The 14195-nt window shown below is 42.4% G+C and overlaps 1 protein-coding gene across 1 annotated transcript; it reads right to left on the reverse strand.

Moving 5' to 3' along the window:
- Positions 1–1885: 1885 nt before the first annotated feature.
- Positions 1886–9031, reverse strand: LOC124130878. Its single transcript, XM_046493928.2, has 5 exons — positions 8870–9031; positions 6981–7089; positions 5186–5299; positions 3350–3428; positions 1886–2000 (listed from the first exon to the last, which is right to left on the reverse strand). Exons 1-5 carry the CDS (start codon positions 8971–8973, stop codon positions 1909–1911), a joined length of 498 nt encoding a protein of 165 aa, XP_046349884.1. The 5' UTR covers positions 8974–9031; the 3' UTR covers positions 1886–1908.
- Positions 9032–14195: the final 5164 nt, after the last annotated feature.

Raw genomic sequence — 14195 nt, forward strand, 5'->3', positions numbered from 1 at the left:
ATAGAATTACATGTTTTATTTTGGTGAGACGATAGTGATGGTATTTATAAGAACGCGGGTTATATCAGTTATTATATATGACGTATGAAACGACGACAGGTTGATTGATGTATTCTCCTGGGATAAAAATCAAAGGCAACATCCGGCCCCAGAGAGCAATTCCCCGAGAATTTTGAGAGTAATTACCCAGGACTGATTGTTGCCTTTGTTATTGTTTGTTTTTTCCGTGAGTACCCGGATGATATAGCAGAATTCTAGACTAGTTCGCGACCTGTGCTGCGCAATTCGTAAGCGCATTGTCACTTTAGGGCGTATTGTCACATTGATCAAGAAAATGAAATACAGTTTTGGAAATGTAGGTATCTTTGTGGGTAGCATCAGTATTGGTGACGAAGTCCCTTGCTTGGTAATTGTGCGATTTTCCTTTACACTATTTTGACTTGCAACACAAATGATATATTTCACCCGAGCATTGCTTATTTCATCGTGTTTATAGTTTCACTGTCAAAATGTGCAAAATTTTCACTTAAGTAATTTATTAAACGCCCAAATATTCAGTTATTTTACAAATTGTCTGAAAAATATGTCCTTCTTTATTATTTTGATAACGAATTCTAAACACTGTTACTCATCACCCAGTGACTGAAAATGTTAGGATTTGAAAGTACATTTGTATATTGTTTGTCTTCTAATCCAGGCATAATTAATCTACTGTGATGATTTGACCGTCTTAATAATATTTAGTCAATCTGTCGAAAAACGGAGAGATTTTTCAGTCAATTTGTAAAATTAGTTCATGAAAGGCTGAACACGCAAACACGTTGTGTATATCTGTATAGACTTTATATAGACACGCCATACTGAGTTACACGTTGAAATACACCAGTGGGGACCCCGAGTAAGAATATTGGCCCACAGTAAGCTGTGCTTGTTGTAAGTGAGTGAGTGAGTGAGTTGGGTTTAACGCCGCTTTTAACATTATTCCAGTTATATCGCGGCGTGCCAGCTTAATGCGGGAGGAAAGCCCGAAGTGATGCAGGTCTCAGACGCTTACCACTTCAGTGAAACCCACGAGCACGGGTATGGTGCTGACAAACCTAGAAACATAATCGGGGCGAACCGGGATTCGAACCCACAGTCATAGGTTTCTGGCGTGCCCAAGGGACGCAACTGTGCACAGCGAATCGCGGCGCCTTGGACGACTGGGCCACCCGTGCCCCCCCACCCATTTTGTGGATTGGCAAACGATGGTGTTATCCAAGCATACATATGCTACATGTTCGCCACGATATAGTGGACCCGTGAAGATCCGGGGTAGAATAGGCCTTCAGCAACCCATGCTCGCAGTAAAAGGCGACTATGCTTGTCTTAAGAGGCGACTAACGGGATCGGGTTGTCAGGCTAGCTCGCTGACTTGGTTGATGCATGACATCGTATCCCAATTGCGTGGATCGATGCTCATGATGTCAATTGCTGGATTGTCTGGTCCAGACTTGATTATTTACAGACCGCCGTCATATAGCTGGAATATTTCGGAGTGCGGCGTTAAACAACAAACAAACAAACAAACTTCTTCCCGAGGCAAGGGAGTTAACCGACTATAATAGTCCAGTTTCCATTGGACTTTTAACGTCAGTTAACTCACTTGCCTCGCGAAGATGTCGAACGATGCCGAAAGATGAAAGTACCGTTTGACATAAATTCGTCACATCGGACGTCATATGACATCAGTGTTATAACGACCACGTGGTATGTATGTGTATAAAAAAAACGTGCGCCCAAAATAGTACAGCAACCATGTAAGCCTAGGATGTAAGTTTGGGATTAAGCAGCGCTCGAAACGGGCCATCGATGACTACCTTTAACATATTAACAAACAAAAAAGTTTCTCTCAGAGGATGGGTTTCTTTAATGAACAGCGCAGTCCCGCTTGCTGTACTGTGTACATATTTTGTCACTTGTCGTCTCGGAGTATCCCGCTGTCTTCACCAGTCCAGCGCCTACGAGGAAATAAAGACACACAGTTAGCATATAGGTGTACGATATACGTATAACAATACAGGAAGCATATAGTATAGGATGGAATTTTCTAAACATGATACCGTGTTGAGAACAATTATCTTTATTTACGTTTCACCCAAAGGCGATAAACCAGCATGAGATTGATAAACCAGTAACCAGTTTATAGTATGAGTTACGGTTTGTATCGCTGGGTCTGTTACTTTTAAAACAGCTAGTCACTGTATGGAATCAGTGAGTATTGAGCAGTATTACAGTTATATCGCCGCATGTCAGCTTGATGTGGGCGAAAACCCGAAGCCATGCCGGTCCTAGGCGTTTACCACTTTCATGAAACCCAGGAGCACACGACTGGTGCTACCAGGATGAAACATAACAAATGTTGGATTCGAACCAACAATCACTGGATACTGTCACGCCTAAGACGCGCATCTCTGCACCTGATTTGCAACTATCTTAGACTACATGCACTACAAATCTCGTTATAATGAAAGCCCATGCTCCAAATACATTTAGGGATGGTGGGTTTGCCCAGTGGTTAACAATCTCATTAAAATCAGACCTGAGATCTGAAGACATCCCATTAGGGGTCACGTCAGATCGACCTTTCATCCGACCAATCAGTGCGTCGCTTACCAGATTATGAAAGTGACAGTCGGAATGTGATTTCTAATCACTCAACCTCGAAAACTTTAACATGGGGTATACCGAACGATAGTTACGGGTTTAACGACTGATTCCTTACAATCTAGACCATCTAATAGCCATTCCAGAATGTCTTTTGTTCAGGTTTCAAATTTTTAATCGGAATTTGTCAAAATATGTTTCGAAGCGAAGTCGCCAATTTGAAATTAGTGCCGTAAAGCACGAGAAAGCTGCCTTCTGATTGGTCATTCCATTGGTCGGTCAAAGTTCGCGCAAGGTCGGCCTGACGTGACCCGTAATGGGGTGTCCTCGGATCTTTGTTCAGCGGTAGCGAGAACTAAGATCTGATTTTAATGAGATTGAGTGGTTAAAGCCTTCGCTCGTCACGCCGAAGACCCAGGTTGGTTCGCTGGTTGGTTGGTTCAGTGATCTGAGGCGCCACAATTCGCCGTGAGGAGTTGCGTCCCTTGGGCCAAGATCCTATAATCGTAGGTTGAATCCAGGATTCGTATTGATTATGATGCTTGGTTTGTCGACAAAGTGAACGTGAGTTTCAAAGAGTGCAAACTTCTCAGGTCGGCACCACTTGGTTTTCTTCCCACATTTATCTGTCACGCTGTGAAAATATTGTACAATGCAGCGTTTTCTTCAAGTGGCTTACCAAGATACTGTATTAAGGACTTACCATCAAGGAGATTGAACAAGTTGCAGTAGTTGGTGCCGAAGTCAAGGACAGCGTACCATGTCTCTGACGTACTGAATCCCTAATAACACACAAACAGGTAGTACTATACACTGATTATTCCATGGCTATAAGAACCTCTACTAAGGAAAGTGTCTATTGTACGATTCCGACAATATCATATGTGTTTATATATCACTATCAAATAGTGATGATCCCAGGTGTTCGCGAAATGGTGAACGTACCCTGCCGACGGCACCCATAACAAATACAGGCAAAGGCAGGGCAATTGTTCTATTTCTGTTTTTCTGTTGTTAACGCCGCTATATTTGAACTATAGGACATGTAAGTAATCGTGTCTTGACCAGACAATCACGAACAAGGAGCCACGTAATTGGGCTACGATGTCATGTTATCAACCAAGTCACCGAGCCTTACCACCCGATCATTTAGTCGCTTCTTGCGACAAACATATTCTTACCCGGTATCCCCACTGGCGCATGAACGAAAACAGGACATTAACCCGATTGATTCGCTAACAGTTCACAGTGAGACCGTTTTTGTTGAACAGTTTCAGGAATAAAGAATCATTGGTACTTGCAGCAATGTCCCGTATATATGCACATGTCCTATAATCGTGTTTTGCATATTGAGTATTTCAACAAAGAACGAATATATCATCCTGCATGACGTCCTTGCATTATTTATCTGATTTGGTCGACCGCCTCCGTGGTCTAGTGGTAGAGCGTCCGCCCGGAGAGCGGAAGGTCCGGGTTTCGATTCCCGGCCGCGTCATACCAAAAGACGTCAAAAGATGGTACTTGTTGTTACCCTGTCTGGCGCTTTGCATTAAGGGGCTAAAACAAGGACTGGTCGGCTCGGAGTCCGTATACTGTGTCTGAGTGGGGTATTCATGTTAAACTGCGGCATGGTATCTCAGTGAGCTGGCACTATAAATCGGCATCAGTCCGGACTAGTACAAGCAGCCACACACACGTACTTGCGCGCAATGATGAGCGCAATAATCTTGGACGCGACGTTAAACCCCATTTCACCTCACCTGATATGGTCAGTATTGCAAATGGTTCGTCAAACGTAGTAAAGGGTGTACATATGCGATAGGATAAGGACCCTTCTTGGTCCGGTATAGTGTCAAATTTTGAAGTTATTTAACATTTTAAAATATTGGTGTGGAACTAATGTTTTTTAATAACTGAAACTAGCCTTACTTTCTTACATGAAATTTTTTGAACACCCACATAAACAAAAACACAAGTGTTGCTAAAATGAGTGAAAAAAAATTACTTTACAATCTAACAATCAAGTCCTTCTCTATACCTAAGAATTACAGAAAACGTTTTCTGAAAACCTTTTGACATACAGTAAACTACGGTTATAACGAACTGACGGATATAACGAACTCACTTATTTGGGCCCGACTATTTGCTGTAGTTATGCTGTATATATGCTTATAACGAACTACGGTTATAACGAACTAAAATTAGTAGTCTCCATGAGTTCGTTATAAGCGTAGTTTACTGTACTATGACCTTAACTATATTCACTTGTTTCTTTCATAACAGTTTCTTAAAGATGTGGTAATTTCGTAAAATATCCACATCATGTGAAGGTCCTTTATCATACCTTGACCTTTAACCACTATATAATCGCTATATCTTTGGCATGGCAACAGCAAACAGGTTCACGTATGTCCGATTCACTGACACACTTACTTGTTATCAGTCACAATATACGTATATTTGGGAAGGTGGATTTTCATGTGTTTACTCGATTAAGCCCTTGCCATCGTCACAATTCGACCTTCACCTCTGTACTTACGTGAACTTTGCACATGCTGGCTTCCTGTGTGAGGGTGAAGGTCAAATCGTCCACATAGTGTTTCTCACGGGTTGTTCGAGTAGCTTTAATCTGTGTGGCACTGCTGGACAGGAGCTGAAATTATATAAAGTTAACTACGTTTATAACGAACACGCTTATATCGAACTGACAGATATAAGGAACCTAATTTTTTGACCCGACTATATTTGCTGTCGTTATACTGTATATATGCTTAAAACGAACTACGGTTATAACGAACTAAAATTAGTGGTCCCTTTGAGATCGTTATTACCGTAGTTTACTGTATTTGATTTCTTATTTTTCACCGACAATTTTCTTTTGTGCAGCTTACATAGGTCTTCTGGTGCCTTGGATAACACTTATTTGTTGTTTTACGCCGCACGCATAATTATTCTTGAAATAATCGTGGGCGACACAATCCTACAGTTGATATCATGCATGAACAACGATTCGCGCTGTCAACCAAGTTACGGAATCTGACCATTCGAACTATTAGGTAGCTTCTCGCGACCTTCAGGGGTAGGGGACCAATTGTAACACAGAATCACATGGTAGTGTATCTCAACCTGTACACATCTCTTATGACATTTAACCAGATTCGTCATTCAAATTTTGTTTAAAAATTCCTCTCTCATCATGCAGTGTTTCGAACGCGGACAAAACATATAAAAAATCAAGCTCGACTCCATTCGACTTTGGGACCGCCTCCGTGGTCTAGTGGTAGAGCGTCCGCCCGAAAAGCGGAAGGTCCGGGGTTAGATCCCCGGTCGCGTCATACCAAAAGACGTTAAAAGATGGTACTTGTTGTTACCCTGTCTGGCGCTCGGCATTAAGAGGCTAAAACAAGGACTGGTCGGCTCAGAGTCAGTATACTGTGTCTGAGTGGGGTATTTATGTTAAACTGCGGCAGGGTATCTCAGTGAGCTAGCACTATAAATCGGCATCAGTCCGGACTTGTACAAGCAGCCACCAAAAACACACACACGTACATGCACGTCGCCATATAAGTGCAATAATCTTGGACGCGTCAAAGATTATTGCACTTATATAGCGACGTTAAACCCCCATTTCACCTCACCTCACCATTCGACTTTGGAAATCGTGGCAGAGCGTGAATAGGCGTAGAATACCAAGTTCCAAGTTTCAAAGTTTATTTCAGAAGTAAGGCCACGTACAATAAATTACAAACATCAATTTGGAGACAGATGTGCGTTTTGTCTAACAAATAGAGAGTTGTATATAAACTTTGCACAATTAATCAACCTCAATTGCTTATTGCATGATCCGATCTTATTGAAACTGCGAATCGGAGTAAAATATTCAATTTGCCCTCGGAAAACAAGAATTTTAAACAAAAATTAGAATTGCATCTCTTTGTAAACATTTCGTTTGTTGCAGAACGTCAATCCTGGCGGCAGCTGGGAAATACATCGAAAGACAGGAATTTATGGTTTTTTTACTTAATGTATATTAGATCGCAACTATCCTGTAGTCGTTGTGCTAACTTGATCTTATACAAAGACAGCATTGAGCGAACGGTCAATAGGATTTTGCTTCAGCTTTGAACAAGTCCATTATTTCATGGCGCGCCCGTCATCTGAATGTGCGTGGGAAGCCGAAAGTGATGACGATCTTAGACGTGTGTGATATTACATGGTAAAACGATCAGATTTTCTGATGACGAAGGATTGTAATCGGGGCAAAAATAGGATCATATTATCCTGGCACGCCCAAGGGACGCAACGCTAACATTGTTAACAGAGTTGTCTTTTACCTTGTAGAGACACTTCTCTCCAGAGGTAGGGCAGCCAGAGGTGTCCTTCCAGATCCCGATCTGTTTCACAATGGCAGCCTCTATGTCACTGCACTTCATCGAAAAAGTCCTGAAATGTGTATAAGTTGACACAGTGTGTTTAAAGAAATTATACAGAAGACACGCGCCTTTGTCTTGTCTTGTGGTGACAATATAGAACAGTCTACATCTTCTCTCTTTAGGGGCGGTCGGGTAGCCCAGTGGTTAAAGCGTTCGCTCGTCACGCCGAAGACCCGGGTTCGATTCCCGACACGGGTACAATGTGTGAAGCCCATTTCTGGTGTCCCGCGCCGTGATATTGCTGGAATATTGCTAAAAGCGGCGTAAAACCATACTCACCCGACTCTCTCTCTCAGTCTCTATCTCACGCGCACATCCATTTTGTGCTTTAAAGGGATATACAATATGGTAAGACTTTCCTATTCGAAAACAAACCTGGAAACAGTCCCTGAATTGAATTATTTGCGGAGGACCCTTCACGATCAAGCTATTCTAATACACTGGTGTCGAGGATTCCGTGGCAAATTAACATTGTATATTTGTTTTTTTATTTGTTTGTTGTTTAACGCCGCACTCAATATGCCAGCTATATGAAAGCAGGCTGTAAATAATCGAGTCTGGACCAGACAATCCAGTGATTGACATCATGAGCATCGATCCACGCACTTGGAATACGATGACATGCATCAGCCAAGTCAGCGAACCTGACCACCCGATTCCGTTAGTAGCGGCAAGCATAGTCGCCTACTTGCCTACTGCAAGCATGGGTTGCTGCATGAAGACCCATTCTACCCCGGGTCGTCACGGGTCTCATTGTATATGTACGTCTTCTGGAAAGACGTATGGAATATAGAGATCGTGTGGCCACAATGGGTGCTACTATGCTCGTAGATGTGAATTTGTCTCAGATGGATGGTCAGTATTAACAAAATGGGAATCAAATTTGACGTGGATCGATGCTCATAGCTGGTGCTCTGTTAACTAAGAGATACCACTAAAATAAGGTAAGGATCAACCGATTCTTTCATATATTTATATGGAATAACTCGGGTGTTCTCAGCTTGTTTTACTTCCACATATCCAATATCCATAGGGTGGATGATTAACCAGTTAATCAACATTCACTGGAGGACTCGTTCCGCCGATAGCACTGTTTTGATATACAGTACAACAGTAAAATGTGTGAATCCCATTGCTGGTGTCCCACGCCGTGATATTGCCATCTTCCCGAGGCAAGGGTAACTGACTTTAAAAGTCCAGTTTCCACCCTTGCCGAACTAGCATGGAATTACTGGGCTCGATCGTAGCGCCACCAGTGGCTATTACCAATTATATCCCTTCTAAGCCTCTCCTATGGACCAATCAGATTCCACCTCTCGTATCACTTGCATTTGCTTCAAACAAAGTGGCGGCGCCAAGTCAGGACGATCTGCTCGATAATCAAGATCTATATTGTGATAAAACGGGTCTCACATCGCGAAATACTTCAAATCACGTGAGCACCTTGATTAAAAACATGAACAGATTTTGAAAATATCTGTTGACAACGAGTTGGCGGTGCACATGCTTTGCAAATCCTGCAATCGACCGAAATCTGCATGACAGTTTACGAACCGGATTTCGATTTCGTTGCGCGATTTTGATTGGACTATGCATAGACTCGTTAGTCCAGCCAAATTGTAACTCCATAATATCAGCCTATAGTTCGGCAAGGATGCAAACTGGTCTTTTATAGTCAGTTAACTCACTTGCCTCGGGAAGATGTGATATTGCTTACGCAAGGCATTGCTAAAGCCGCGTAAAACTAAACTCACTCATTACAACAGATCATGAAAGTTATACGAACTGACCAGTCGACATTGCAGGAAGCGTGAGAGGGTCCTGAAGTTAGAATGAAGCTCTCGGCTGCCACTGCGAGGCACGCCAACGTTACGACTGCGTACGACTTCATCATTGCTTCTCTAAAGTAACAAGAACGCCACCACCGCAAAATCACCAATTTAGCAGACAGGACGGGTCATGTGATTACAAGTGCTGCGACTCGCCACCTGGAGCCTAGGTCACGTGACTCCTACAGGTGGGGCCCCTCTCTGTCTTATCACGGGAATGACTAAGAATTTATAGTTCATGGGTACTTCACGATATTAGTTTGCTTTTAACTAAAAATGATGTTGGTTATATTTTTAATCTAAATATCAAAAGGTACGTCATGCTTGTCGTAAGAGCTTGTGGATTGGATGGTCATAATCAGACTATTTCCCGTATGCCACAGTGGCGCGGACCGTTACACATACTGACACATACGCGATTATTTACATAGCTTGAGCAGCGGTGATAAAATCTCGTGTATTTTTACATTACGCTATAATTGTAAAATAGAGTCGGCTTAATGGGAGACACCGCCCAAATTTGCTCGCTAGGTGGCGCAATTGTACTTATGGTCACAAGCCGCAACCGGAAGTCAGCTTTTAAAGTGGCTCGTATCGAACATCATTTCGACCGCTAAATGATTCGCAGCGCATTCTAATCGCGGAACCGTCACAGATTATAACCTCTAGTACACGCACGCCCCTGTGGATTAGTACGACGGTACTCCCCATTGTTTTGGGTCAAAAGTCATTTCCTTCTTATTTCAGTTTGTCTTCTTGTCGGTCGGTCTCGTAAACCAACTAAATATAAAAATAGTATAATGCCTCATTAATGTTTTATTATCTTATAATGGCTAGTGATATCGATGCTATAAGCCAATCCGAAAAACTTGGTGTCAAATATGGCAACCATCGGTCGGTAAGCTGTCCCGTTCCTAAACCTCGGAACCCTCCGCCTTCTCTAGGAGCTTCCGCTGTACCTGGTGATACCTCTAACACCACTTTTGAGATTTCTACAACCGACCTGGATGTGGAAATTCCTTTATCTCCAGTGTCTGGGGTTTAACCTCTTTGGTCATATGGACAAGGCGTCCGACCTGTGATCAGAAGGTCCGTGGTTCGAATCCCATCACGGGAATCGGAAATTATATGGCCGTTACATTGGCGCACAACATGGGGCTGAGCACGTTCATATCAAATTTGAGCAAAATAGTCCCAGTACCCTACTATGCGGCCTACTAAAGTTCCCTGAAAGGTTTCTGTAGAAAAAAAACATCACTTCAATTCATTTGGCACTATATATACCATTCGTCACGATTCGCCCCTTTCCGTAACCCGCTATTTGCTTGTCCCGGAATAACACGAGTTGGTCACGAATGACATGGAACGGTTCACTCAAACAATGTATTTATACGCGAGAGCTACTTAATTGAATATTTGTGTGTTTCTTTGTTGTTGTTTAATGCCACACTCAGCAATATTCCAGCAATATGACAGCGGTCTGTAAATAATCGTGTCTGGACCAGACAATCCAGTGATTGATATCATGAGCATCGATCTACGCATATGAAATACGATGACATGCATCAAACGCGTCAGCGAGCCTGACCACCCGATCCAGTCACTCGCCTCTTACGCAAGCATGGGTTGTTGAAGACCTATTCTATCCCGGATCTTCACGGGTAACTTAATTGAATGAAATTACGTCTTAAACATCGCTTATAATGTAATAATGGTATGTGATAAAACGATTATTACCGTCGCCTGGTTCATTACCGTAAATACCATATATTAGGAATAGAAAATTTGTATAATGCTCGCCAACGGCGGTATTTACGACACGGAAATAAGCTCGGCTAATAATCTTATTTATTTCCCATACAAATCGTATGTGCACTGGTATAGTGCAAATACCGCTTAACGCACAGAGTGTTTAGTTTACGTCATCCGGGCGGCATTGTTGGCATTCGAATCGTATTGTGACGTAAGGTCGAAATGATGCCACACTAGAAATTAGGTCATAGCTGGACGTCATTCGACAATTGTGGTTTTCTGAGTCGGCGGTCGTGGTCAGTGCATTTTTTCTGAAAGGGAGATCAAAGATATTAAGAAAGAATGGGTAATAATTGAATTATTGAATTACTGTATTACCCATAGGGTTAAAAGTAACCGAGTCCATAAAAATCGCCCATTTCTGATGTCGCCGGTCGTGATATTACTGGAATATTGTGGCGTAAAACAATACTCACTCACTCATAATAATCGTTTGTGCACTGGTGCAAATATCGCGTTATGCGCAGCAGTATATTGTTCACGTCGCCCTGACGGCATTGTTGACTATCATTCGAATCGTATTGTGACGTAAGGTCTAAATGACGCCAGACTAGAAACGACGTCATAGCTGGATTTCGGTCGTGATCAGTGCATTTTTCTGAAAGGGAGATCAAACGAATTAAGTTAGTTGGTTTGTTGTTTAACGCCGTACACAGCAATATTCCAGCTATTTGACGGCGGTCTGTAAATAATCGAGTCTGGGCCAGACAATCCAGTGATTAATATCATGAGCATCGATCCACGCGATTGGGATCGATGACATGCATCAACCAAGTCAGCGAGCCTGGCCACCTGACCCCGTTAGTCGCCTTTTACAACAAGAATAGTCACCTTTTACGGCAAGCATGGGTTGCTGAAGACCCATTCTACCCCATCTTCCCGAGGCAAGAGAGTTAACTGACTTTAAAAGTCCAATTTCCATCCTTGCCGAACTAGGCTGGAATTCCTGGGCTCGATCGTAGCGCCGCCAGTGGATATTACGAGTTATGTCCCTTCCAAGCCGCTCCTATGGACAAATCAGATTCCACCTCTCGTATCACTGGCATTTTGTTTCAAACAACATGGCGGCGTCAAGGCAAGACGATCTGATCTGTAATCAAGATCTATATTGTGATAAAACGGGTCTTATATCGCGAAGTGCATCAATTCACGCGAGCACCTTGATTAATATCATGAAAAGATTTGTAAAACATCTCTTGACAACGAGTTGGCGGTGCACATGCTTTGCAAATCTTACAATCGACCGAAATCTGCACGACAGTTTACGAACCGGATTTCGTTTTTTGTTGCGCGATTTGATTGGACTATGCATAGACTCGTTAGTCCAGCCAAAATGTAACTCCATAATACCAGCCTAGTTCGGCAAGGATGGAAACTGGACTTTAATAGTCAGTTAACTCTCTTGCCTCGGGAAGATGGTTCTACCCCGGATCTTCACGGGTCTCACATCAATGTTATACTGATTTTACGAAACTCGTGTAAGAATTCACATGTTACCCTCGCTCTCGCCCGGGAAATACAAGAATTCTAACACTCGTTTCGTAAAATCAGTATGACACATAAGGGTGAAACGATACATCGATATTCCGATGCATCGCGATACTTGACCCACTGTACGATATACGATAAACGTGGGCCCATTTATCGATACGCCACGATACGGAACGCAAATCTCAAGTACAGCTTTTCCTCGCTATTGTGCCTTTCAATAAACCGCTAACTTGGTTATAGCGCGCGGTAACGCATGGCTCCCCCAAAAAGTACTTACATTTTTAATAAGCTCAGGTTTTACACTGACAGAAGTTTTTCCCAATCTCAAAAAACATTATCAGCTGATCACCGCAAGCACATAACACCAAAAATACCAGTCAGCAAAACCGAACTGAAGTACACAATTCAATACCATCATAATACTATCTTGTTATTATATATATATTCTTTATTCCTCCATAGGAGAGTTACAAACATATAAATACAGTATTTACAAGTGTACGAAAACAGGCATTTTTATGTTAAGTCTATCCCTGCTCACATGTCAGAACATATAATGTTTCTTCACAAGGTCTATATATTTCTTCAATTGGAAGAGACCTATGACTGCAGCTTTTGCAAAGTTCTCTACCATCTCTGGACTTGCTGGGATCGGGGGCGTACATGCTAGGAGACAGCAAACTAACTCAATTTCCTGCTTGTTATGAAGAGCCACGCTGACTTCCACTGGACAAGTGTCGACTATGCTACACCACAAACTGTCTCTGAGTTGCTCTGTCTGTGGACATATACACACAACATGGACGAGCAAGTCCTGGTGGGCAAACATACACATGTCACACACTCCCTGGACTTTCCCAGGTCTCCAGACTGCGCACAAGTGGATCACGAAGGTTGCAGCTTGTTTCAGATCTGGGTTTCTTCTAGCAATTTCCCATGCTTTGTGAGGGGAGATAACCGGATGAATTTGTTTAAAATGCATTAGGTCTGGATCAGAGTTTATGCGTTTTCTCCAGGTTTCAAGATCATTCGCTTTAATGGCATCTTTCACAATTTTCTTCCAGGTATGACAGCTGGGGAATGTACCATGGGTACTAAAGCTGCTCAAGAATTGCTCAAGATTATATTTAGACATAATACGTTTAATGTCAGGAACATAACCCAGGGAAGTGGTAGAGCAATAGTAATTTGAGAGGGAAAGCCTAGTACTGAAAATTCTTCTCGGAAGGAACGTTATTCTACTATTGCATAGGTTCCCTAGAAACAGAAGTTTTCTCTTGTCTATTTCAGATTCCAAGGGGGTCCATCCAATTAGGGCATTACAAATATCAGTCCGTGTGCTTCGAGGGAGACCTTGTGCAATTTTTAATGCAGCTCTCTGGGCACGCTCTAAAGATAACAGTTCAGCTTTGCTTAAGCCACACCACAATTCACATCCATACAGGGCTCTTGGTACACAGACGCTCTTTAAGATGTTGGAACTCACCAGAGGGTTCAGTCCTCTTACGTGGACTCCTGTTCTTAACAACGCCATTGTGGTAGACCTCACGCAAATCTCAAGTACAGCTTTTCCTCGCTATTGTGCCTTTCAATAAACCGCCAACTTGGTTATAGCGCGCGGTAACGCATGGCTCCCCCAAAAAGTACTTACATTTTTAATAAGCTCAGGTTTTATACTGACAGAAGTTTTTCCCAATCTCAAAAAACATTATCAGCTGATCACGGCAAGCACATAACACCAAAAATACCAGTCAGCAAAACCGAACTGAAGTACACAATTCAATACCATCATAATACTATCTTGTTATTAAAACGTGTTCATTGTATATCTGGTCATGTGTTTGTAATATATTTTATTCAAACTTTCATTTAATATTGTTTTCATTAAGTTAGGTGAAATCGTGTGTGAAGAGATACAGCAACCAGTCAGATTACCGCTTTTGACGCATTGAAACGAACTTTAGTTGCTAAAGAATGGATACAT

This window comes from Haliotis rufescens, unplaced genomic scaffold (genome assembly GCF_023055435.1).
Source record: "Haliotis rufescens isolate VD_foot unplaced genomic scaffold, xgHalRufe1.0.p SCAF_10, whole genome shotgun sequence".
Taxonomy (NCBI): domain Eukaryota; kingdom Metazoa; phylum Mollusca; class Gastropoda; order Lepetellida; family Haliotidae; genus Haliotis; species Haliotis rufescens.